Source organism: Bemisia tabaci, chromosome 6, assembly GCF_918797505.1.
Source record: "Bemisia tabaci chromosome 6, PGI_BMITA_v3".
Taxonomy (NCBI): domain Eukaryota; kingdom Metazoa; phylum Arthropoda; class Insecta; order Hemiptera; family Aleyrodidae; genus Bemisia; species Bemisia tabaci.
In genome coordinates, this window is record NC_092798.1 from 23356860 (window position 1) to 23383672 (window position 26813).

The 26813-nt window shown below is 40.3% G+C and overlaps 1 protein-coding gene across 1 annotated transcript in view; it reads right to left on the reverse strand.

Annotated features, from left to right (window-relative positions):
* Window positions 1-26813, reverse strand: part of Wnt2 (Wnt oncogene analog 2) — a 97053-nt gene that overhangs the window by 4727 nt on the left and 65513 nt on the right. Inside the window, exons 4-5 of the mRNA XM_019058231.2 lie at window positions 10750-11039; window positions 156-519 (exon numbers count right to left, since the gene is read on the reverse strand). Of these exons, the coding sequence (XP_018913776.2) occupies window positions 156-519; window positions 10750-11039 (654 nt within the window). The remainder of the gene's footprint in view (window positions 1-155; window positions 520-10749; window positions 11040-26813) is intronic.

The following is a 26813-nucleotide window of genomic DNA, read 5'->3' on the forward strand; positions in this document are numbered from 1 at the left end:
ACTTGTTAGAGAATAGGGACCTATACGTCACATAAAAGCGTTACAAGGGGGAGGGGGTCAAAAATTACGAAAAAATTTACGTAAAAAAACGTAATTTAGGGACGGCTCCTTGTCTATTGGTCCTTTATTGGTTGAGTTGTTGAAAGCATACTTACTACTAGCATCCCCCATGGAGGTGCGATTGCAGAATCGGCCGACGGTGCCGAGCGAGCCCATGCTGAGGTTGCGCTCGCAGTAGTTGGGCGAGGACTGGAGGAAGACTAGCTCGGAGCGTTTCGGGGTTTTCTGGACGGAGCGGGCCCTGCGGAGGGTCAGCTGGAGGGGCCGCACCTCCCGCGTGGACGTCTTCGACGCCGAGGGCACCGGCACCGCCGAGACCCCCCGCGCGCGCCAGTAGCGGTGCATCAGATGGTCCCCGATCAGCCGGAACGGCGGAAGGGTTTTCCAGCAGGTTTTCATCGTGCAGCTCCCAGAGACCCCGTGACACTTGCACTCCGTCTGCAGACTCATCTTCACCGCCTGAAACGGACAAAAGTTCGCATGCATCAGTGCTATTCATCGCAGCGGGGCGATTATTGAAACTGATAGACAAAGCTATAGACAAAGATGACATAGGGAGTATGGAGCGATCCTACTGGTTGACATAGTTGGTTCTCATAGACTAAGGGGGAAAATGATAGACTAACTGTCGGGTCTCTCGTGGGTTGCTGTTAGTTAGTCTATTACCTACCTCCTTTGTCCATTGCAACCACCCGCTTCCACCAATAGGATCCCTCCAAATCCCTTTTGTCGTCTTTGTCTATTGCTTTGTCTATCAGTTTCAATAATCGGCCCGCAGGATGCCGTATCCACCAAAGACAAAAAAAAGCACTGGTAAAAGAAAACACATTGGATCTAGAGTCCAGACTCTTGGAAACATTGACAAGAAAAAGGACTCTTGATTCAATCAGATTTAAGCTTACATCAAAAGGAAATCCCCTCAAATTAAGAGGCTTGGTTCTTGATTTAAGCTTAAATCTGATTGAATCAAGAGTATTTTTTCTTGTCGATGTTTTTAAGAATCTGGTCTCTGGATCCAATGTGTTTTTTTTTCCAGTGAATATCACAAGTCGTCGTTTCTTGTGAGAATGAACACAACTCCATAGGTTACGAAATTGACTCAAACAATTCAATTTTTTACAAGAATGTAATGATGCAATTTTCGTCCATAATTTTTCTGATTTTCACATGAGATTAGAAGAAAAATCGATTAAATCAGTTCAAATTATTCAAGATACTACGACTACTACTACTATTAAGTCGCTCTTATAGCGCTTCTGAGCGCTCTGCGACACCAAACCGCCACTGATAGCGATCCTGCTAGAGCTCCTCCGGCAGATCGCATCTCCTCATTTCCTGCCTTATTCCCTCAATCCACGATTTTGCAAGTCCTCTACGTTTTCTGCCAGGGAGGACCCAATCCAGAACATTCTTAGGCAACCTATCATCTGGCATCTGTTGCCCACAACCATACCAGACAAGCTGTTTTGTGAAAATGTCATGCACCATGTTGTTTTCGACGCCCATAATTTCACGTATCCTCTCATTCTGAACGTGATCCTTTCTCAACACTCCGGCTGATTGGACCGGTAGTGCATTTTAGTTGCCTTAAGAATGTCCTGGGATCGTTTCTTCAACTGTCATACCTCGCTGCCATGGGTTAATATGCTTTTGATGATGTAGATTATCATGATTCTCAGGGTAAAAATGCAATTTATGAGTGGAAATTTGGCAACATTGAAATGAGGTTATGTTCTTTCGTGAGAAAAACGACGTAGTATTCCTATTTAAAGCCTGAAGTATTATTTGCTAAGCATTTAAAGTGATAATCTCAGTGTTCAATTCAGCGCACATAGGCTTCAGTCTCTCTTGCCGGCAAGAAATTTGAAATATTCGAGCCAACCCTAACCGAGTTAATGTAATTTATTACTTCATACCTTAATTTATATTTTCTTATTTGTTGCTTTTCCAAACATGTATAAGTGAGTTAATGTAAAGCTGGGGAAAGCTATTTAAGAAAATTTCAGTGAGTGTGAATTGTTTAGCCAACGTTCGTTAAAAATCAGCATAAAGCTAAAAATCTCAATACTGAGGGGAAAAGCTCATATGAGCACAATTTTCCCTCAAAGAGATACGCTGTATGTGTTTGGAGCAACACTGGTGAAGGTACAGCGTATCTCTTTGAGGGGAAATTGTGCTTATATGAGCATTGAGAGATTCGAGTTCATTCTGATTTTTAACGCACGTTGGCTAAAAAATTCCAACTTACTGTCTTACGATCCGTGCGTCTACCGCAATCAGTTTGTGTAATATATCAGTGCTCAGATAGTTTAATATGCACGATTTTCAGGTGGTGAGGAAGTTGAAATAACTTCAAATTTAGCTAATGTCTGGTGGCCCATTCCAAGAATAAAGGCGCAAGATGGAGGTAATTTAAGCGTCCAGTCAGTTACCGGAGCCGCGACTTGCCGGAGCAAAAGCGAGAAACTTTTCTGAAATGGAAAACGTCGGATTCGCATTGCGGACGAGTCAATAGGGAGGGGGGAGGGGGTGGAAACGTCCACTTTGACGGGGCCGCGTATTGGGTCCGGGGAGTAATGGGACGGATAAAAAACAACGGAGACAACATAATGGAACATAATGAACATTGTTCGCGACAGAACCGACTGTCCTCTGACCACTGTCCTCTGTCCGGTGTCCACAAGCAACCACTGTTGTCGCTCGAGCGGCCCAAGGAACAAAGCCTCTGGCTTCCCATTCACAGGGGTATTAAAGCTCAAACACCAACGATCCCGTGCTATGGGAAAACGCCGTATGAACCTTCAGGCGTTGCCAAATTTCCCTCAGTAAAACATGTATTTTTGACGACATTCATGCATATATCTCTTTGGGATTTTCAGATATTTTAGATTAACCTGTGTACAAAATTGTCTGAAAAATTTGAAAAACAATATTCACAATTTTCCCAGTAAATTCGGTTTTTATCTAAGGAGATTTGGCAACATCTACAGGCACATAAACGTTCTTCTTTAGCACGGCAGAATACTATGGTGAAACGTCGTATGAGCCTTCAGGCGTTGCCAAAATTCCATCTATAAGAAACGAATTTCCTGGCAAACTTATGAATATTTTTCTTCCAATTTTTCAGGTAATTTTGTTCGCAATTTCACCTGAAAATTTCAAGGAAACACTCATAACTTTTCTCAAAAATAAACATTTTATTGGAGGAAATTCGGAAACTCTCGAATGTCCATACGGCGCTCTTCCTGAGCACGGCAGAACGTGTATTTGTTAAATGCTCTTACGCGTATACAAAATTGATTTTGTCAGATGAAAACTCGGAAAATAACGCGATAAAAACGCCAAGGAGGCCTGAACGTTACTATTATTTTTTCGGTAAAAAATTATTCTACCATAAGTTTACTGATAACAGAGAATGTTAATGTGCGAGAAGTTGGAACCTGATGATCAATAACATTTTTTTTTCTGCTCAAGCAGACGAAGTCCGGAAATGCTCGTGCTTATTTACTTCAAACGTAGATATCGACGGCGAAACTCCCGAACCATGTTATGACGTCATCCACCGCGGGAGTGACACCCTTGGTTTGTTCCACCTTACTTTCCTTAATCAGTGAGACACTCATTTTGCACTGGTTACTCAACGTGAAACTTGAATGCAAGCAAGGCAGAAGAAACAAGGGTGTCACTACAGCGGTGGATGACATCATACTTTTCCAACTTTTCCAATCAACTTTTTCCAAGCGCGATATCTCGGTGAATATTGAACGCAGAAATTTGCCGTTTGGACCGATCCTGTTATTTTTCGATAATCTACAAGAATCAAGCATCAAAACACGATTCTGTGAGCAGCTAATTTAGGAGAATTTAGGAGAAGGAGAACATTTAGGAGAATCACTTAACGCCAGGAGGAAATTGGTGGGAACTTTTTTTGAGGGAGGCAAACGCTTTGTGCAAAGTAAAGCACTCACTATCATACTTTGTGTCCTGACCCTCCGTAAAAAAATCAAAATGTTATCCGTATATGAGACTTTGAAGCGTCAAGTCGAGATTGTCCCGGATGATAAATTCAGCTCAGTTTTGAGGTCTGATGGAGAATTGGACGTATTTATGCTAAAAGGAACTATGTGCATAAGGTTTGCGTGTAACATAGTTCCTTTTAGCATAAACACGTCCAATTTGCAAAACGTAAGACCGAATTACATCACTCGCTTTGTCCTCGTAGAACTTTTCCCTATCCTTTGGTCTCACTGCGTGGTGACTCCTGTGATTCTTTCTCTCAAACAGGAAGATTAATCGGCGACAGTAGATGCAGGCCGAAACGCGCCCTTTGCACTCGAGCAGAAAGGTTGCTAGACGTATAGAAAACGGAAATAATTGCGAGTAATATGTAGATTTTTATTTTCATTTTATTGTGAGATCTGGCATCGTGCGTGAGAATCCAGCATCTTTTCAGATCTTAGGCATCTTCAGTGCTAGACATCAACCATGAGCTTGCGAAAGTTAGTCAAGTAAGCTTTTGAATAAAAAAACAGGGTTGCCAAGAGTTTCTTGGATTTTTCAGTTCTGATACGTGATAATTAAGGCGACACAAAGGAAAAAAATAGCTTGTCTTCGCCTGGAATCCTAAAAAATTTCAATCTTATACCGAGTCTGAATTCGTGAAATATTTATTTAAAGTTTCCTCTTGCCTCTGTGTACGAAAAATTTCCCGCGCGATTATATCATTAGTTGTTTCTAGGACGAAGTATACTGAGTGAGTTGAACACGTAAACAGTCGCACGGAAAGTTCAATATAGTACCATGTACATTTTGCAATTCCTGTTTGCGAGACAGTCAACGAGCGCCTTCAAAGTCGGCGATACCCTCCGCTTTGTCATGCAGTTAGTTTAGTTGCCTATTCGAACCCAAACCCAATTAAGGTCACTGATTCTATTACACGGACTCGGGAGTGTGTGTGGTCATCGGGTAGGTGAAGATTGCGTTAAGTCTTTGACCCTTTTATTATTTTCCTTAGGGGTTGAGCCGGGTTATTTGCCTTCTTGTATTTTTACTTTAGCTCACTTACTCAGAGATTCTGAGAATATTTTTCCTCTAGAAACTCTATTTATAAATTTCTTTTCTTTTTTATTGTAAATTATTTTCGCCCGCCACTTTATTTTTTTTTTTTTGTGGTTATTCTTCTATTTGTATGATTCATTCTTCCTACCATTTACATTATTTGTTTGTATCTACTTAATTTATTTTATCTCGTAAAAAAGTATAGCAAATTTCACCAGAGGTATGGTAAATTCTGTCACGAGTCTATACTTGATTTTTGGTAGCGTAAGGTTAACGAGTCATCTGGGAGCATTTATCATACTTTTCGCGAGTATGGTGAGGGATACAGTATTTGCTGCCATAGAATTTGTTGCTGATTACCACAGTAATATCACTGCGCATTAAATCATAAATTTTTTTCCAGTGTAGAATACTTTTTTTTTTCATATACTCATTCAAAGCTTGAAGATCAGAATGTCTTTCTAATGGAAACGTCGTTTACAAGGTTGAAAAATGTAATCATTAATCATATTTGTTCCTCATGTTTTAATCGTGAGAAAAAAAATGAAAATTGGAAATTAAATACGAAAAACAAAGATTTATTGCACTGTAAAGTGCTTTTGAGTGCGGGGTGCACATCCAGCCGCTACAATATGGATGTTCCTTATTCTTCATAAATTTCACAGCCTCATAAAATATTTGATGAAAATTTCCGTTCTTTCATAGATTTCATTCAATTTACTGATAGTATGTATATTAACGATCTATCAGCCTCTGAAGGACACAAAGTCAAAAGTTTGAATAAGTGTTATAATCGCCCTCGATGATACATGGATCACATTTTGCAATAAGGGACCACTATTCCTGGCTCATTTTAGAAACAACATATGTGCCACTGGGTTCCCAATGCAGATAGGTTCTTTTATGGAGGAGCCAGAGGTAGTGGTTCCTTATTGCAAAATGTAATCCACATGGCAACGAGGAGGGAAAGAATTTATAGAGGATTGCGCTCGAACCAGGTGACTGGGGGAGTGAAGAACTCATAGGCAGGCTACTCTACGCACAAAAGCGCAAACTCTGTGTGAAGTTGAACCGCATTTCAATACGTAAATAATATGCTGATTTAGTGCATACGCTATTTTTAATGGTTTTTATCAGAACAATAGAACTTAATTTCTAGTTCAAATTTTGTCTACAGATCAAACTGTTTTTTTTTTTGGGGGGGGGGGGGGTTGTGGCGCACTAGGTGGCTCTAAAATTCCAAAGAAAACACCAAGACCCGTAGAAATATTTTGCCTAACAACCAAACTGCACAAAAAAAATTTGGAAGAAATTTAGAGGAGCTTACTGAAACTAGAATAATTATTGAATGACACATTTCCTGTCTTGTTTTGCTGATCTGTCACGAAACAAAATTGAACTGTTGCTTTATTAAGATTTTGTCATCAGTAAATCATAAATCAATCAATTACTCATTAATTATGAGGAATTTCGATGTGGAAAGACCCTTACAATTGGACGCATTTCACCATCCTGGTTCAAATACGATGAGATCGTCTGCCGAAGTGTTTGTATTCTGTAAATGGGCCTGTTGCATGCCAGAGATACAGCCGTGCGAATAGACTTTTTAGAGGTTAAATGACATGAAAATTACGATGGTCACATTAAGAAAGTCTGAAATACACTCCTTACTGCGCAATTTGCGTTGTTAGGAGCGCGCTTTTTCAAATTTCCCGCGTCGGGGGGCAGTTTTCTTACGGAAACAATTAACGGCAACTCGCGGCTATTTCCGGTCAACTAAAACTGACAACATAACCTAAAAATCGGAGCTCGTGATATCGTGAAATGAAATGTAGAAGGATTGCGTTGGATATTTAAAAGTTGATCGATTTGGTGACCGCATAAAGCGTATATGGACCACTATAAGAGATCACGTTGGGTTTATGAACAAACGCAAGGAAAAAACAACAACAACAACGACTCGGCATCTTCCGGAAATCACCGAGCCCGCCGTTTGCTCGTTTCCGGTGATTAGAAAACTGCCCCCAGACGCGGAAAATTTGAAAAAAGCGCGTTCCTAACAACGCAAATTGCGCAGTAAGGAGTGTATTTCAGACTTTTTTAATGTGACCATCGTAATTTTCGTGTCATTTAACCGCTATAAAGTCTATTCGCGCGGCTGTATCTCTTGCATGCAACAGGCCCATTCTGTGTATTCTGTGTGTATTCTGTTTTGACCATCAATAATCGATAAAGAACGTCAGGCATGTACGGGGGAAAAGTGTCAGAGGTGCCTAACTCTTGCCAAGAATTCAATCCAAGGTCCCTAAAAATCATCTTTTTAGGGGGAACAGTAAGGGGAGGTTGAAAAAAAAACCGGACAAAACACCTGACGCCCTTTGTGGACGGCCCTTGTAGGAGACATTTTTTTCTTATTCTTCATATCTTCAAAACTCGAAAAACAATACCGATGCATTTTAAGTGGTGGCGTGGCGTGCTTTGGGACATACCGATTGATCTGCCATTCGAGCCTATGTGAAAGGGTATAATAGACAGGGTGTTCGCAACGAACACCTTTAATAATCGATTTTTCACCACAGCATCAACTGAGGAAATATCGATAATTTACGCCTCTCCACTGCCACTGCGAATTGAATAAGCGCGTCATAAATATTATTAAATCTGCAAAGGGCCTATTTTGTCAAAATTTCTCCGAGGAGTGGAACTCTTGAAAATTTCTTTTGGCTCCATCCACTGTGAGAAGAAACCTTTGGAGGACAGCCCTAAGAGAGAGTCAGAGCAGCTGGTTCGAGGAATGCAAATCGAAGGAACCGACGGAGGAACGCGCATTAAAAGTGCAGTGCGAAATTTGCCCGATCGTCGCGAAGCCCCCACACGAATCTACGGAAATCCGCCGATTTCACCGGAGGTTCGGCAACGCCGCCACGGCTGAAAGGAAGTTTGCCCGCCAGGGCTAACCAATAAATCCTTTTTAATTGAATTAAAACAAATGGCGATGACAATATACGCGTACGCGCGCCGCGGCCGGGGACCGAGCCGAGGGGAAAAATGAAAAAGCCGGATTGAAATACTGAAATCACTCGGATATCTGATAGCAGATTGCAGTTGGCGCACAGCGCACTAGTGACACCTATCAGCCGCTTATCAGATTCCGCCGCCGCCCCGGCCGCCTCCCGCCATCGCCCGCCACCCCCTTGGACTGCTCCTGCTCTTGCCTTTGGACGACAATGACAATGGATGAGCGGCGTTGTCCCGGTGGGCAAGGAAATGGAGCTCTTGCATGTGTCGCGGATTTGCAATGTGAGGACTTTTTCTTACGTAAAATTCCACGAGAGACAAGACGGTGCCACTGGTTTTCTCTAAAACGAGCTCCAAAGCTAAAAAAATACCTCCCATTTGAGGCCGTAATAGAGGGGATCATTGCTCCCATTTACCAGACCTAGACCCAAATTGTAGATTTTAGTACTTTTTAGATTTTCTTAAAGTGTTCCCAGAGTTTTTCAAATTCCTGAAATGTTCCGGATCTTTTGCATTTTCAGGAACTTACTCGGAACTTTTGAAAAAATCGAAAAGGAAGCCCAGAACTTTTGACGGTTACGGAGAGGGAGAAAATGGGACCAACAAGTTCCGAATCCTCGATCTTTTTACGGTAATTGAATGGGAGCACTTGAGGATATCCCACTCTATCCTGAGAGTCCACTTCTATATGGAAACATGCTAAAAAGGACCAGAGACGGGTGGATAGAAGGAATGCGCTAGTTACTTGAGGGCCGTAAGAATGAATGTGTATTATAAAGTACCAGTGACGTCAATGGTGATGGCGGGGACGTGAACGCTTTTTAACTCATGAGCCCTGTCCGCGACGCTCTTGTCACCTACCCACGGCTCATGATTTAGGATATTTTGGCGCTTAATTCCTTTTGATTTAATGTAAAATCTCACTTTTCTATTCCTCCAGAAGGAATCACGCCCACTTTTACATTGTTCCTTATGCAGCTTCCACGAGCAGACCCCATCTTTCTCACCCGTCTCTAGTTCATTTTAGCTTAATACGTCCATACCTAGTCACGTGCAAAGATAGGAGCAAAAAAATTGGTTGGGTTGCCGTGTTTTCAGTTTTGAAGAATCCGAACAAACTGGCAACCCTGTTAATTTATTTGCTCCCTATCTTTGCATGGAGAGTTTAACTTGATATAGAAGTGGACTCTCAGGATAGCGTGGGATATTCCCTCCATTGCGGTCTTAACTTTGAAAGCTTTTTTTGAGTTTTGGAGCGTGTTTCAGGGAAAACCAGTGGCACCGTCGGTTTCTCGTGAAAATGTACAGAGGAATCAGTACTCAAATCGAAAATTCCTGTTTCATGCAAAAATTCCATTGCCAGCTTCGGTAGTTGACGCAAAATTGCACAACATTTTGCAATAGAAAACTCTTGTTTCTGTCTCATTTCAGGAACAAAATATGTCATTAGTTTTCTCATGTAGATTGGTAATTTTATAGGTCAAAATTAGTAGTTCCTAAATTCTGTAGAATGTAGTCCGATTAATCTAGATGATCATGAAACTAAGAGCTGTATTCTCACAATCATTCTTTAGACAGCTTTCATCAATTTATTGGAAAGCGTCACTTTGTAACCAAAGGAAGTTTGAGAAGACCTTGGATTGGATGTGGCATCATGAATAGAACAATTCTCACCAGCCTTGACAGAATTTTCCGCCCTATCTGATGAACCATAAGTAAGTCATTCTCAAAATGGACTTGATAGATTTTAACATCAATCGTTTCTCTTCGTAGCGGAGCGCGATTGCTGAAGAATTCTCGGAGACTTAAACGCAAGGATAGGAAAGAGAACTAGGCAGTATGGTTCCGCCCGAGTAGTGAACGAGCTCAGATTGTGATGTAACAAGTTAGTGTTGAATATTTTGTTGTTGAACCTACACTTAAGTGAGCTTTTTTCATTCAAAAGAAGTGCGGTATTTTCATATTTATCGGTGTATGTTCAATATAGAATTTATAGAAACAAAAACTATGATAGACAAGGGAAAACAAGGGAAAAACAAACAGGGGAAGAAATTACGCTCCATAACGCATGCTTTTTCACCAAAGTTTTACGTGAAGCACGGAGAACGTATAGAATTCTTTCAAAATTTACCTATAAGTGAGATATAAAAGTTCGTAGTATCGATTATAAACGGTAAATTCAAACTAGTCGCTCCCGAAAGAACCATAATGAACGTAGGTCAAACTATAGGCATTGCACTCTTGTAGGTGGAACTTCGTTCTCACCAAATGGAGGTATTGTAAGACGCGGTTCAGGTAAGTTCAGGTCAGACATCTGAAACTTCAGTTCCTACATCTGAAGCACTTCAGATGTGAGAACCGAAGTACTTCAGATGTAAGAACTGAAGTTTCAGATGTGTGATCCGAACCTCGACAGCTAGACATTAAGTGTTCAGATGCTCAATCTGAAAACTTCAGGGATCCTTATGACCTAAACTTCGGGTCCCACGCACGAGGTTTTTTTCTCCGTGCATGACCTTAGACCTTAAATATTTCCTCCGTCCCAAGCTATGATTCTTTGGAGCTGGTGAAGATGTGCGGAAACTAGAGCGTGGAAGGCGGAAATGTACGTACCTTTCTGCCGGCCTTGTTGTTGTGGAGATTCATGAGGCTGCGGGCATCGCGCTCGATCTCGCGAGCGTCGAGGAACTTGCGGGCGAAGCGCATGCCAAAGCCCATGTCCACGCTGCAGCCGCCCCATTTCCAGCCGCTCGGGCCGGGGCCCTGAAGGGCCAGCTCCTTGCGCTCCTTGTGCCGCGGGTCGCAGCCGCACGTCGAGATGTTCCCCCGGCTGCAGGCCGCCGTCACCGCGTACGCCACCCCCGCCGACGAGATCGCGTACGTGAACGCTGCTTCCCGGCTACCTGCACAACACAAAACACAACCCCTTCAGCCAAGAGTACACAAGCACACAATGAAACAAGTCTCAAATCCACGCAGGCAGAGTAGACTTTACTCAGAGACAAGAGACCCTCCACTGGCCTCTTCGCGACAGGTAGAAACTTTCACTTTCTGGGATTCAACACTTTCTTATGGACAATTGGACCGAGTTTAACAGAAAGGAACCAAGCCACATCAGCTGTTGCCAAAATTAACTGGGCAATTCAATTTTTTATGAAAGAACGTTTGTGCGGATTTCTGTGAAAATGATAGGGAATTTGCTTTGTACTATGGAGAAAATTCACTGAAATTTGCACGAAAATCCACACTACCGTTTTCATGTAAATAATTAAATTGCCCAATTAAATTTGGCAATAGCTGATGTGGCTTGGTTCCTTTCTGTTTAACTCGGTCCAATTATAAGAGATCGACAGTCATCACTCTTTTTTCGGCTGTTGACCTACAAATATGGTGGATGATGAGCCTCGGGTGACGTCATGAGCCAAACAAGTTCGCCAAACTACGGCATGTTTTGACTTGTTTGCGAAACAAAACTGCCAACACGTTGTTAAACATCAACCATGTAAGTAAGTCAACAGTTTTATGTTGATGTCCCGAAAGCAAAAGCTTCCACAAGAGCCGAAATACAAGTGGAGGGTTTGTCTCTGACTTTACTGCCCTCCTAGCCAAGAGAGCCGCACAGCGGTTCGAGTCGATCAGAGAGGTCGGGCATGAAATTTTTGACTGAAACTGCAAATTTTGATGGTTAAATCGCGACACATTTTAAATTATAAGGGATGCCTCTGAGAGGTAATTTTACGGGAAAAGCAATGAAACCACTTTTAGAACCTTGAAGTTTTGAAAAAAACGGAGTTATAAGCTTTTAAAGTTTCCAAATTTTGTTCGACCTCTCCTATTGATTCGATCCACTGTGCGACGTCACAAACCGAGTTATGCGATTGCCGACTTACTCCACCGAAAAGTAATCCAACACAGGGAATGGAGCATGAGAAAGGATGAGGGTTCATGACGGCGCAGAAATACAACTATTCGTGCGCGATGGATGTCCATGTTGCATCTGTAAAATTGAAGGCGCGATGGCGCGAGGCGTGGTACGAGTCAATCAGAGAGGTCGGACATGAAATTTTTGACTGAAACTGCAAATTTTGATGATTAAATCGTCACATTTTAAATTATAAGGGATGCTTCTAAGAGGAGATTTCACGAGGAATTCAATGTAACCACATTTACAATTTCAAAGTTTTGCTTGAACAGAGTTATAAGCTTTTAAAGTTTCCAAATTTTGTCCGACCTCTCTCATTGGCGTATGACGAAACTCTGACGTAAAAAAGTAAAAAAGAAGATTTGATGACTCAATGCCCTCACACGGATTTTCAATTCAAAATGATTCTTTATGAGAGAGAATAGTTATATGATGAAATCTGAGCAAGATCTAAGTAAGGACGTGAGTTGCGTCCCAGAAGATGACCGAAGTTGTCGAAACGCGTCGGATTTTATAGAAATTTCCCTCTAACTGGTGAGTTTTTAATATATACTAATCATATTTTCAATGTTTGACTCTAGTCTGGTACTTTTCAACACGGTTTTTAAATTGATCTAAACAAGGGTCCGGACAAACCGAATTCAAAAACCCAGAGGAATGAATTTTGCAAAATCAAGGCAGATACGTTTCAAATAGATCCCAACGTTTAAATTCTTACGAAACTAGACCCTGGCAGTTCAACTCTAACTCACCGTATGAAGTCAATATCGTGTGACAAAATTAATTTTCCTCAGATCATTTGTACATAAATGAATGCATTCCTTGACAAAGAACGGACGAGTCCCCTGATTCGTGGCCGGTGCCGGGTGCCCATCCTTTCTCTTTGCTAAATGGAGGGTACGGCCCTGCGCCTGCGCCGGAGCGTCAGCGGTCTATGACATCAGGTGTCATAAAAACCGGAGACGACTCCAGACGGAACAACGGAGGAATGGAGCTTTGTGAAAGAGGGGTCGGAGCAATTCGACGCGCTTAGTTTGCGGTGCGTGTGAATCATTAAATCAGAAGAGGCACTTGCATCGACAGTCCCCATGCCGCGCTCCTGAGTGGAGTGGCGCACCTAACTCAACTTAAAAGATGCTTTCAGCTCAACGCAGTTGACAGATTCATCAACAAAATTTTATTTCGCATTTGATGTAATAAAAAATGGTAATTTCCATCAACACTTTAAAAAAAAAACACGTGATATTCACGGTCGTGCGCAAAGAAAAAAAAAGAGCTAGGGGTCGGGTCCTAACTGTTGGATGATATGGACTTCTCCAATTTATTGTGGTAGTGCCCCAATTAATTGTGGTAGTGCCTCAATTTATCGCGGTAGTGCCCCCATTAATTGTGGTAGTACCCTTTCCAATTCTGCTGTGCAACGCAAAATCGCCGTAAACGTCATTTTAAATTCTTTTGAAACGATGTATCATACCAGAAAAACTTATGTACCTTGGGACAATGTTTTTACAGAATTCTTTTGCAAATACCACCAAAAAAATAACTTGAAAATTTGAGGTGCATGGGTACAACAGTTTTTATTTTATTAAGTGTTAAGTTCCAAAAAAGGCAGGAAAATCTTGATGGATTTACGGCGTTCTTGCTTAGCACGGCAGAATTGTGGTAGTACCCCAACAAAAAACAAAAAAAAATGTTCAGTCGTGAAAATTCGCGTGGACACAAAGAAGGTCTCTCATTCTTAAAAAACTTCAAAAGAATGACATCGGCAGAGAGCGCCTTCGAATACGCTGATACTTCCCGCCTTGTCATGAAGTTAGTTTAGTTGCCTATCCGAACCAAACCCAACTGAGACCACTGACTCCGCAAGACATGCCCTCGCGAGTGTGTTAGCCGGTGCCACACTGCCAATTTTTTTTTTCCTGCTGATTTAATGACTTCGTCTCTAGCACCCTCAGCCAACTTTAGACAATGTTTAGTGTCCGTAGACATCGTGGGATCTCCATGCTCCAGGCTTGTCAAATTTTCAGGGATTAGGGTCGAGAAGAATCTGTTTCAGCAGATCTACTCGTCAATTCCGTGAAAATTAGACGCCACCACCGGGATTCGAACTCGAGACCTATTATTGACCTAAAGTCAGACACGCTGACCACTAGGCCAACCTGGCCGGCCACTGCCGAATTAAATCTTCCTAAATGTAACCCCGAATTAAAAATCGAAGAGGAACTGAGAGTTTTATTTTGAGCACGTTTCACCCGAGCGTACATAATGGAAGTAACAGTATGAGCATATTAACAATCGTAGTACGCAATTTGATGGAGGTTCATTTGTGTTAGACCTAAGTAGTGAAGAGGCTAGAAGCGATAAACCCCCCCCCCCCTACTCCCCCCATTAGACCATTCACTTTAATAAGAACTTGTTTATCCGCGTTGGAGAATGAGAGCAACCTCAGTGGGGAAAAATGAGTGACAGGCGCACTAATTGTGCGAGAATCGATCCTTCCATTATCGGTATGGTGCGAATCACGAGAAGACCGCGGCGCAGCAGCCGGCCTACACATCAGCCACCCCATAAACTGGAATACTTATTACTGATGGCGAATTAGCACACCAGGCATCATGCCATCGCGTTGTTGTCGCGCACGCTACGGAAAAAATCCTAAAGGTTATCCCGGTTCTGCATATTTTCGAACATACTGCGATGCGACACTCGAGGCGTATAAAGTCGTAATGAACCATCTCCTCGATTTTGAAAAATGAAATTGAACATTAATTTACGGGGAATTTTCAGCGCTCTCTATCCGGAATCTCTCTATCTTTTCCTCTATACGGAATCCGTCCGGCTAGAAAAAAAAAAAAAAAAATATATAGGATTCGTCTTAAAATGTTAAATTTTGTTTCATCTCTAAATTAATAGTAATGAAATATTAATAAAATAGTTATTGTTAGAAAAATTAGACCCGAAGAAAAGATGCAACTATTTAGCAAATGCATTGGACTCTACAGCCTTGTCTCTACGAGACATCTTTATAAGATTTGTCGGTGGGAAAAGTCTCACTTCAAAGGTCGGAACAATGCGTCACCTTCCAGCCAAAGTATCGCAAGCGCCATGTGACGTTTCAAAATTTCCGCCGCCATTTCATTTTCTCCAGAGAAATTGTTGGCTGAATCTGTTAGAAAATTTCACTGAATTCTATCGGCAGCACAAAGAAAATTCAATGAAATTTTGAGACAGCTTCGTTGAAAAATTTCTCGGTAAAAAAATACAATGGCGGCTGAAATTTGTAAACATCGTATGGCGCTTGTGATACTTTGGCCGGAAGGTGACGAAATATTGATTAACTCAATAGGAATCACAGTATCAAGTAGGGTCCTTGTAGGAATCCAACATCAACTGACAACGAAAGAGGAGGAAGTGAAAGCAAATTTTGTGACATTCCGTTGTTCACTCAGTTGTACATGTTTGTTTAATTTAAATAATGTATTTAATCCCGGTTCAATACTTAATTTTTACTAATTCATCCTCTCGCGCAAACTTGCGGCTGCAGGAATGTGAGAGCCCCGTTCCGTGGCGCACAATGGATCGAGACAATTACCTAGAGAGGTCGGACGTGAAATTTTTGACAAAAATTGCACATTTTGTGGTTCATTTCGTCACATTTTAAATTTTAAGGGGTGCTTTAAGAAGAAAACTTGACGGTGAAACGAATGGAGCCACTTTTAGAACCTCAAAGTTTTGTATAAATAGAGTTATAAGCGTTTAAAGTTTCCAAATTTTGTCCGACCTTTTCCATTAGCTCAGTCCACTGTGTGGCGATGGTAATTGCGAGCAATCCCCGAAGTTTAATTTCCACGATTCCCATAATCGTGGAAAAATCACACGAAAACGTTCCGTGGAGAAATTGGCAATCCGAGATCGGCGTATTTGCATCCACCCTTTTTGATTCTAAAAAAACCAGGTAATCCGATTCAGTTCCGATTGACAACACTGCGCTTAAGTTACCACCTTACTTGTAAGACTCCTCCTGTTCCAGCCCTCTGCATGGAAATCCCTCGAATTTCCGCTAATTTTATTATTTTATCACTTGTTTTTGCTTCTGCGAGGGGACTTAATTAACCAACTGCCAACTACTTGGACCAGATTCCGCTGAATAAATAATAGAAAAGAGGCGTATTTTGTCATTTTATCGCCCCGCGACAACGCTAGAGGTCGCGTGGGCAGCGATCGGCCAATCAGCGGCGAGATTATTCTTCCTCTCCTGTTTCGTATTATCGTCAACTACATTAGTATTCTTATCTTCTCGCTTCGTGAAATATAATCTGGGATTTATGACTGGGATGTGTCGTTCCTGCGCGCGCAACTTGCGAAACTTACATCATCGGAATGGAAAAGTACGAGAATACGTCATGTTATCTTGGCGCCCAGATTTAATGGAGGAGGTAAACGTATCACAAATTGAAACTCCCTTTCGAAAGTGAATGGTAATAGTTTATTGAATATATTTGAAAAATTATCATTAGATTACCACCCCTTCCCCCAAAAATACAATTGGGGGACTTGAAAAACAAGGCGCATAAGTGCAATTTTTGCTATTTCGAGAAACATGTGTTAGAAGTTTCGAAATTACATGGATCCTTAAGAAAGTTCAAACTGACTTTTATTGCTTAAAAATCGGAATTTGAGAGCGAATAGAATATGCACTAAGACAAGTTTTATTGAAATCATTAATATCTCAATTTTCATAAAAACAGCACTTATGCGCCTTGTCCTCCAAGCCCCTCAATTGTGGAAATAACTCGTATGATTTCTGCGTGTCTTAACTATTTGATGGGTGAAGATAGAGTTAAAAATAACATATTTAAGGTATAAAAGTTGGAAATTACTGTTCCAACAACTTAAAAAAAATTAAAGCTTCCTCGTCAGATACACATGCGTACCATCATTTTAAGCTGCAGCTTAAAATAATGAAAGAGGAAGATTCAAAGTAGAATTGTGGTCGTATTACACTCAAGCAAACTTTATTTCTTTTGCCGCTGAGCATTTGTTTAATGCGTGGAGCTTCTAATCGTTTAAGATGAGAATGTAAAGCTTTCGCATAATTTTCAGTCAAACGGTCAAAAATTATCAGAACATGACTTTATCTGTTGCCATCACACAAAGTCTCTTTAAAAATTACTGTCTTGTTGGTTGGAAAGAAAAGCAAGTTTCAAAGTCTCACAGCTCTTAAAATTACTCATAAGTGAATACAGAACTGGGGATGCCTCCAATTTTTGCAGTATCATGTATAAAAACTCGTTCAAAAAAGAGTCGTAAATAATCCATGTTCCAGAATTGCAAGTACGTGAAAAAATTGTGAATGAAGAGGTAAAAAAATGTGGAGTCTGAACAGGATTCTTCACGTATACTCGTATTCGTTGTGAAAAATGTTTACTTAAATTTCATTTATGGATGCATATTACGATTTTTAAGTGTTTTTGAATACAATTTCTTTGAAAATTTTACGTCGCTTCCCGAGAGATTCCATCAAAAAAGCACTGTATGAACAAAAGTACAAGTTTTAATGTGATACAACATTGCCCTTGAGAGTCAGAAGCATGGAGGTTGGATTTCCTTGTTAAGTGTGAGAATGTTATTTTTTCGCTTGGTAACGTGTAACGGTGCGGTGTACATCTCTTGAAACTTTAATGTTGAAAATTTTCTCAATTAACTGAAGACCTCCGATTTTAATCGGAAACTAATTACACTGTACACCGCCTGTTGGTACTCCATTCTTGTTCCATAGGGTCAAATTGCTGATGGCCTGCGCACAGTTGATATCACTGTTTAGACATTTCCAGAATAAACCTTAACCTTTGGGTGGGAAAATTAAAATAATTTTTCAGCCTTAACCCGATAAGATAATTAAAATTTTATTTTTATCGGATGAAAGTTTATGTATTAAGAATTGGTTGGAAACATACAGGTAATGCCACGGTTTTGGCTTTTGTTTCGTTTTTTATAAGAAATTCCGATCTACAAAATAATGTATCCTCCATGTCCATTGTGCGGAGCTAAAAATGCGGCAGCCGGGCTGTGCACTCAACGAAGCCTGAGTATGTCGACGGTGAAACTACCAAACCACGTATCTCGTTTGCGGTGTTTAAAAATCTACGCTCACATTTTATTTTTTTGAAGTAGACCAAATCAATATCATTCCTTGAAATTTTCACGGAATTTTCTCCGCACAAAGAGGAAAAATCACAGAAATTTTCAAGACTGGATGTTAAGTAGTTTTTCATTTAAAAAATAAAGTATGACAGGGAGTCTGCGACGTCGCAAACCGAGATACGTGGTTTGGTAGTTTCACCGTCGATGTGTATTTTTGCAACTAGACTTGCCACTTTCACGATGAAGCTCTGCGGATTCCGTGCTATCTTGCGCAGTGGCGTGACGTACTTCGCGATATATCGATTTCTCTGCCATTTAAATCTTTGGAGAAAGATCGATAAACCGGGTGTTCGCAGGCAACATCTTGGTAATCGATTCTTCACCACAGTTTCAAATGGGGAAAAATCGATAATCGATCATTCACGCCTCGCTCCTGATCTTGCGGTGAGCTTACGTCGTACAAGATGTGTCAACTGCCTTCCATAGTTCTTTATCTATTGAAGGCAAATCGGAATTCGAAGCACTAGGAGACTTCGATTATGCGCGTGTTTCTTGGAATTGAGGATAGAAAACAGAGGTGATGTAACCGCAGTTAAGCATTTAATGGCCTCCATCGTTTTGAGAAAGAACAAAAACGTGATATCGACAAAAATTAATCAAAAACTGTAAACGCTATACTTGATGGAGATTAAAATATCTTTGACCATGAACAGTTCAATAATTAGTTATGGGCCTATATTTGTCTAGACTAGGGTGTCGACCATATACGTAAGTAGGAGTTAGATCTGGAGTTGAAACATGACCTAGATCTAATATCAAATGGACGTATTTCACTGTTTATGCACAGAGGAACTATGTTGCATGTACTCAAACTCTATGCACACAATCCATGTTAGCATAAATACGTCCACATGTGAGTTGAGTACATTTTAGAATGTGCTACTTACTGATTCTACGCAATTGATTTCTGCAGCTCAATTCAATAATTAAATAAAAAAAAAATCCTATTTGAATCGAAAGGAACTTCTCTTGAATATTTCCCTCGAAAGAATTCGTTTTGAATGGAATCAGGGGCGGCTTGGCCAGGGGTGCTAGGGTGCTTCAGTACCCTAGAAATTCTGGCGGGTGGCTCAGAGGACCTCGGCAGGTTTCTTTTAGGGGCCCCCAAAACTTGAAAAACCCACATTAAGGAGGACTTCAGGTTATAGTCGGACGTATTTCTGGCAAACGGAACTATGTGCATTAAGACATGAGCCCTGAGACCCATAAGAATAAATGCATAACAGGGCTCATGTCATAATGCACATAGTTCCGTTTGGCGGAAATACGTCCAGTTAGAGGAGGCCCCATCGGAGAGGAAAGGGCTCACGGAAAAAAAATTGATCGCTGATTTAACAATCCAATTGAAAATTGACTGCAATGTTTCAAATGTACATTTCACAACAGTGGAAAGCTCATTTAACCACGAGGGTGCCTAAATTAGCATTGTGTTACTGTAAAATCTACATAGAAACATTGCAGTCACTTTTCTTAACTACAAAATATTTAAATCAGCAATTTTATATTAGCATCCCAAGAATTTTCGAGGCAGGCCGACACGGAATGGAATTTCTGGTTTTCTTGTTTTCTGGGTCTAGTTGACGTTATTGTGTGATTAGTGGATACGCGGCTGTAAGATGCGCAACGCAAGCACCGCTATTTTATCCGCGTAGCGGTCAACCGCGCATCGCACCGTTTCGAAGCCTTACTATAGTTTATCGACTGATCAGAACTTATTACGGTCCGACAAAACGACGGTTAGGAAAAAACGACACTAACCTCAAAGCCAAAGCCACAAAAATTCCGCATCCAGCACGCATCGCTTGACTGTCAAAGTAATTAAACGAATCACCAAGGAGTTGTTCGTCATTTTAAGACTAGAACTCATCGCCACACAATGGATTGAGTCAATTAGAGAGATCGGACATGATTTGGAGACTTTAAACGCTTATAACTCTGTTTATGCAAACTTTTGAGGTCATAAAGTAATTCCATTGGTTTTCTCGTAAAAATCTATTCTAGAAGCACCCCTTACCTACAGTCTAAAACGTGACGAAATAACGTTCATACGGCGTTCTTCCTTAGCACGACAGTATTGAACTTGGTCCAAATGAAGAACTCCAATGACTTCATCAGCTTAGCCTAAATTAGAGAACTGTACCCGGAGTAGAATTATAAATAATTATTATTCTATTTTATTGGAGTGTGGGTTAAAAGAATTTGGTAATGCTACGTTTCTAAAGTGATAAAATAATATTCTTCCACCACTATTCATGCTCTCGACGACAAGACATTACGAAGAAATGTTCTAAAAATGGAAAAATTCTTCGAGTTTTTCCTAGACCTCCGGGAGCAAACAAGCGCCTCAAGAATTCTTTGACCAGTGAGGTCTTTATTCAAGTGGTTGCGCGCAACGCTCGGTGGAACAGTTGAAAATGTATACTGAACAAATTTTTGAGACGATTTGTCGGTTCTACGTATGACTTTGAATCACACTCCATCACACTAATACATTCGAATCCTCATAAACGAATGAGGTCTGTCTGATCATTCACTAAAGTTTTACAGCCCAAATTTTGGAGGTATTGGCACCAGAAAACTCGCTAGCCGAATTGACCGTCGTATGTAGATTTCGCACCTATCTGCCAAAGTATCACGAACGCCATGACAAATTTCAAAATTTCCGCCAACATTAATTTCTTTCACAGAGAATTTGTCGATAACTGGAATAACTGTCGATAACAGAGAATTTGTCGGTTGATTCTGTTTGAAAATTTCACTGAATTTTAGTGGCAGCAAAAAAAAAATTATTCAGAGGAATTTTCGGACAGCTTCGTTGAACAATTTCTCTGTAAAAAAATAAAATGGCGGTGGAAATAAACGTCGCATGACGCTTGTGAAACGTTGGCCGAAAGGTGACGATTCATGGCTCCTCCTATTTTTATATTAAAAACATACTCATAGTTTTTGTTTCCCTATCGGACACTAAGTCCGTAGAAGTTCTGTACTTATTTTTACATTACATTTTGTGCTAGAAGTTTTGCGTATGATAATCGCACAGCGCAATACAGCAATCAACGAAATTTCGTCAGTTTCTGGCGTGACAACCTGTCAGTTTGACGGATCCAAGATAATTTTATGCTGATCCTCAGGATTCAAGCATTAAAACACGATTCTACAATGGCATACGGTAAACTGACTTCTTCTAGTCACTATTACAGATCAGCGAAGGGTGAATTGATTCTGCGGCTCATCGTCTCATACAAAGGAAAGACTTTTAAATCAGATCTTGATTAAACCCGATAAATCAGCAACGCACACCACTGTGTTGCGAAGATTAGAACGCGGCATAAAGCCCGCCTGGCATTTCCGCGGGAAAAAATGCGAGCATGCTCGGGGAGGGAGGGCTGGGTGCTTTGCGGGTTGCAGGCCGTCGGGTTGTTAATTGTTGTTGTTATGACAGCAATTAAAGATACATTTTAATTAGCTGCCGGGACAGTGAGAAGGAAGTAAGGAGAGAAAGAGATGCAAGATGAAGGAGAGAGAACGTGGAGGATGAAAGGGGCGTGAAAGATAAAGAGAGCGGGCTGCAATGTTTAGGCGTGAGTATAGCTTCTGCGCCAGGAGGAGGAGAAATGGACTGTTTTATGCAGTATAAGAAACCACTCTTCCTGGCTCATTTTAGAAACAACTCATAGTGTCATTAGCTTCCGTTGCAGATAGGTGCTTTTGTGGATGGGTCAGAAATAGTGACTCCTTACTGCTGCCTTACTGTAAAATGCTGCCTAATGCTCTCAAAGTCAAAACTGGAAAATATTGTTGCGTACATTTTCCTGAAAAATGGGAAAAGTAGGTATCTTACTACCAAAATTTTCACAATAGACTTCTATGCAAAGTATGAACTGAATCATCACACAATTTATTTCTCTTAAAATTCAAGGAGAAAAACGAATCACGAAACAGAAAATCTAGAAATCAATTCCAAAACAAAATTGACGTGTTTACAATTAACATTGGTTGAATGGAAAAAATACAAGTATAATCTACTTTCATTTCGACTATATTTTGCTATAAAGAACTACGAGTTGTGGCTTATTTAGTGCTTATCTCTATGTGAGAACTAATGACACAAGCAGTTTTCATGAAACTTTTTTCGACGCAGTGCGCGACAAAATACTTCATGAATGTTCTGCAAAAGGAGGATTCTGCAAAGCGATATATCGACGGTGTAAGTCCCCAATCACATATCTTGTTTGCGGTGTCTGAAAATCTCCGCCTCTTATGTTATTTTTTTAAAGGAGAACAAATTGACATCATTCCTTGAAATTTTTACAGAAGTTTCTTCGCACAGAGAAGAAAAATCACAGCAGTTTTAAAGAATTGCCGTTAATCAGTTTCCCGCTTAAAAAATAAAGTATGATAGGAAGTCTGCCACGTCGCAAACCAATTTATGTGATTGCCGACTTACACCGTCGATATGATACAAATATTTTAACTGTGGTGTGAGCGGTGACGTATCGCGCGAAACTGAAGGCGTTTTTGACTGGCGACAACAGTTCGTCACCCGCATCCCGCATCTCTCCCGTCATTTCTTTGAAGACGAGACAGGGCCCACCAAGATACAACACATTTGAAAGAATATTGGAAAATATTGTTTTTAAAATGAACTCGAGACAGGAGTTCCTAATAGGAAAAAACTTTGAGTTCAACATTGAGTCTGATGGAGGAATAAACCTTTAAACTTATTTTCCTCGGTTTTTTTTTTATGCGACTTGATGCGTTCTGTTAAACTCAGTTCAATTGAGTTATAGGCACCCTCATTTGAACTGCGCTTAACAGGAAGGAACCAAGCCACGTTAGCTATTGTCGATTTAAACTGAGAATTCAATCTTTTACGAGAGAATGTTGGCACGGATTCCTTCGAAAATTTAGAGAAATTTGCTTCGTACTATGCAGAAAATTCACCGAAAACTGCAAGAAAATCCGTACAACCCATTTCATGTAAAAAAGTATTGGCCGATTTACTTTTGCTAAAGCTGATGCTGCTTGGTTCCTTTCTGCTGAATACGGTTCATTTGAGGAAGTGCGCCACAAATAATTTGGCACTGGTGAGATATTAAGGAGTGTTTTCAATTCTGAGAAATTTTTAAACCTAACTTGAGAAAAAATGCTCTGCCGAAAAAAATTCCCTACATGAATTGAAGTACCTCCCTCCGCATACGGTCACAAAAACGAAAAAAAGTAAACGAAAAGCTTAGTGAATTGACCGCTTTTAAAACTCTCGTGAAATTATTACAACTCTAGCGCCCATTACTCATTAAGTAAGACGTGTTGTTCCCATCACTGAAGTTTTGTGCAGATGTAGTGAATAATCACGAACAGAAACTCATTGATTGTAAACTGTAGCAACAGGACCTGATAAAGACAGGTCGGTGGTATTAGCTCGCAAGAAGCCCATAAATAATGCTTTTGTTAGACCAATGACAGGTTGTTGAAATCGACGTCAATACTATATTTAAAATAATAACTCTCTTTTTATAGTATGCTCATAGTTTTAACTCCGTTTCTCCTCCTTTTTCTGAGCTTATTGATATGTTCTGTATTGCATAAAATTTGATTGGAGCACTCATGATCCCGTACCTTTTTGCAGTGTTGTCAAATTCAATCATAAATCATCAATCGACGATGAAGGAGACATCTGCAAACAAGCGACGTGGTTGAGATATCATTTTGGGGCTTGAAAGACAAGGCGCATAAGCGCAGATTTTGAAAAATTGAGGTACGAATGATGTCAAGTAAAACTAGTCTTCATGCACGAGCTGTGGAAAATTCGCTGCCAAATTCCAATTTTTAAGCATCAAAAAGTCAGTTTGAACTTTCTTTCCGCCAAAAGGATCCATGTAATTTCAAAACTTCAAACATGTATTTCTCGAAATAGCAAAAACTGTACTTATGCGTCTTGTCCTTCAAGCCCCTCTATTGTGCTTGGTAAGAACTGTCTGTAAAAATTCAAATCACGGTTTAATTTAGTCGAAATTAATTAAAAAGATCAGTCAAGCTGGAGGCTGGACAGGATCTTTTCCTTTCATTATTTTTTCTAAAACTTCCGAACAACTTGAAATAATTTTAGTACACTTGTCTCTCAGAGATAAATACTCATTCTCTTCGTTTAAACGCGTTGTATACTTAAGGTACTGAAAATTCACAGGTGCAACGCAATATGTAATTGGAACATTATAATACAGCATAATGTTTCGTTTTGAGCGAAGCATGTGCCGCGCTTGTTGTTGAGAAGCAAAACTCCCATGATCTACCTACCCATATGACTTGAAAAGTTGTTAAAGAACACAGAGAAAAGCCATTCGGTTCGTATTAAACACCGACATGCTCCAGTTTAGCTAATCAAAGTTTTCGGTCACAGAGACCGAATTTTGGTTCAGATTATTGAAATTTGGCTCTCCCGGAAAATTTCCGTAATCAGAGCCGAAAAAGTTTGGTGTTCAATATCAACTGGAATTTAGTCCCTGCAACCAATTTGTTTTTCTCAGTGTAACTATGCCAATATGTTTCAAACTTTATTCATATATATATATAATATCTATATAAACTTAAATTACGCCAGGCATTCAAAGATGAGGGAATTTTAGAAAAACAACGATGTAACATTATGGAGTCAAAAATTATACGATGATGATTTTTGAAGGTAGAAAATCATATCACCCCTGTTGGCTTAATCAGAGAATAAAGCTACTTAAGCTTTAAAGTGTGGCAACCCTTAACACCTCCATCATTCTGACCGGGCTGTCTCCTCTCTCTCGTCTGTCTGAGCTGAACTAAACGAGAATAATTAAACACTTGCTGCCTGCTCAATGATCGTTACCCACAAGGTTGCCAACACTGAAAAAAAAAATTTCGGTGTATTTACTAAAAAAAAGGGTAAAATTACCAAGAATTCAGGGTTCTATTTCATCCCAGTTTTTTCTTGGTAAAATTACCATTTATGGAATTGGTCATTTTACCGAGAAATCTTGATAAAATTATTGAACTTTCTCGGTAATTTTACTGGACCTTGGTAAAAACGCCAATATTTTTTATCGACTGTGGTAGAATTACCGAGATAAAATGGCAAAGTTACCGGGTTTGATTACCAATAAAAGTGGTATTCTTACCTGAAAAGACAATAAAAATAACGGTTTTTGGATAGGCTTACCAGTCTGTCTTGGTAAAAATTACCAATAATTGGTAAAAAAGTGAGATGGTAAAGGTACCAACGGACCTTGGTAAAAACCCCGTGAATTTTTTCTCAGTGTAGCGGTTTACTGAGGGTTGCAACTTAGACTCTGTACTGGGACTATGAGCGCGTGTGAAACTGTATTGTGGATGGCACAGAGACAAGAGATCTTCCGCTGGCTTCTTAGCGACAAGCTGTTGTAGGAGCTTTTACTTTCGGGGACTTAACAATTCCTTATATGGACAATTATAAGGGAGCAACAGTCATCACTCTTATTTCAGCTGTGAACCTATACCTACGTGGTGGATGAAGAGCTTCGGGTGACGTCATGATCCAAAAGTTTCCCAAACTTCGGCTTGTTTGCAAAACGAAACTGCCAACACGTTTTTAAATATCAACCATGTAGGTAAGTCAACAGAAGAATGCTGAGGTCCCGAAAGTAAAAGCTTCCACCTTTACCAAGATAATAGTGGAGGGTCTTCTGTCTCTGAGATAGCATGACCTCACCGTGAATGTTCACGGCTAGTTTTATTTATTTATTTTCCGTCCCATTCAACCTCCAAATTTCCGACCCCTTGATGTTTCAATCACGTGTTTTAAGTTTTTTTTCACGTAAAGCAATTGTTATCCTCACACCAGCTGAAGTTTACACCCTATACCCATCCGAAAATATTTTGTACGATTATATTTAACAACCACAATAAAACCAAACACACAGCTACCGCCAAATATTACCTCTCAGATATTAGTTAAATACAATAATGGAAGCTGAGCAAAAATTGTGTCATAGTTAGACCAAGTTCATCAGAAAGGAGCTAAACCACATTTTTGAAAAATTGAGTTAAGAATGTTTTTGAGTTCTACTAGTCGTATTTATTCTCCTGCCAAAAACTCAAAGTCGAGAAACAAAAATTTGTCCGTGTTATGAGGGTTTAAGGTTTATTTTCTATGCTGAGCCTTATGAAGAAATAACATTTCTAACTTCTTTTTCTTAGTTTCTACTTTATGTGGGTTGGTTCCTCTCTGTTAAATGCGGTCCAGTTTTACTATCCCTCAGATAAGTTGAAATTCGATCAATCATCTCTTTTATAACTTTTTTGCGTTTAATTAAGTTTAAGATATATCTTCAGTTTATTTTGCTTAAATTGAAATTCAGATAAATATTGAATAAATTGGCAACATCGCCCTTTGCCTGGCGCTCAATCGATCGTCGCGCGCCTGCGGGCACCTCCGAGCTTCTGAAGATTGAGGAGTCGATGCTCTCGCTTCGATACTCTCCTATCAATCGCGGGAGGAAACATCGATTTTCGACTCTCGAGATGCGATAGGTCGCGAGCGCAA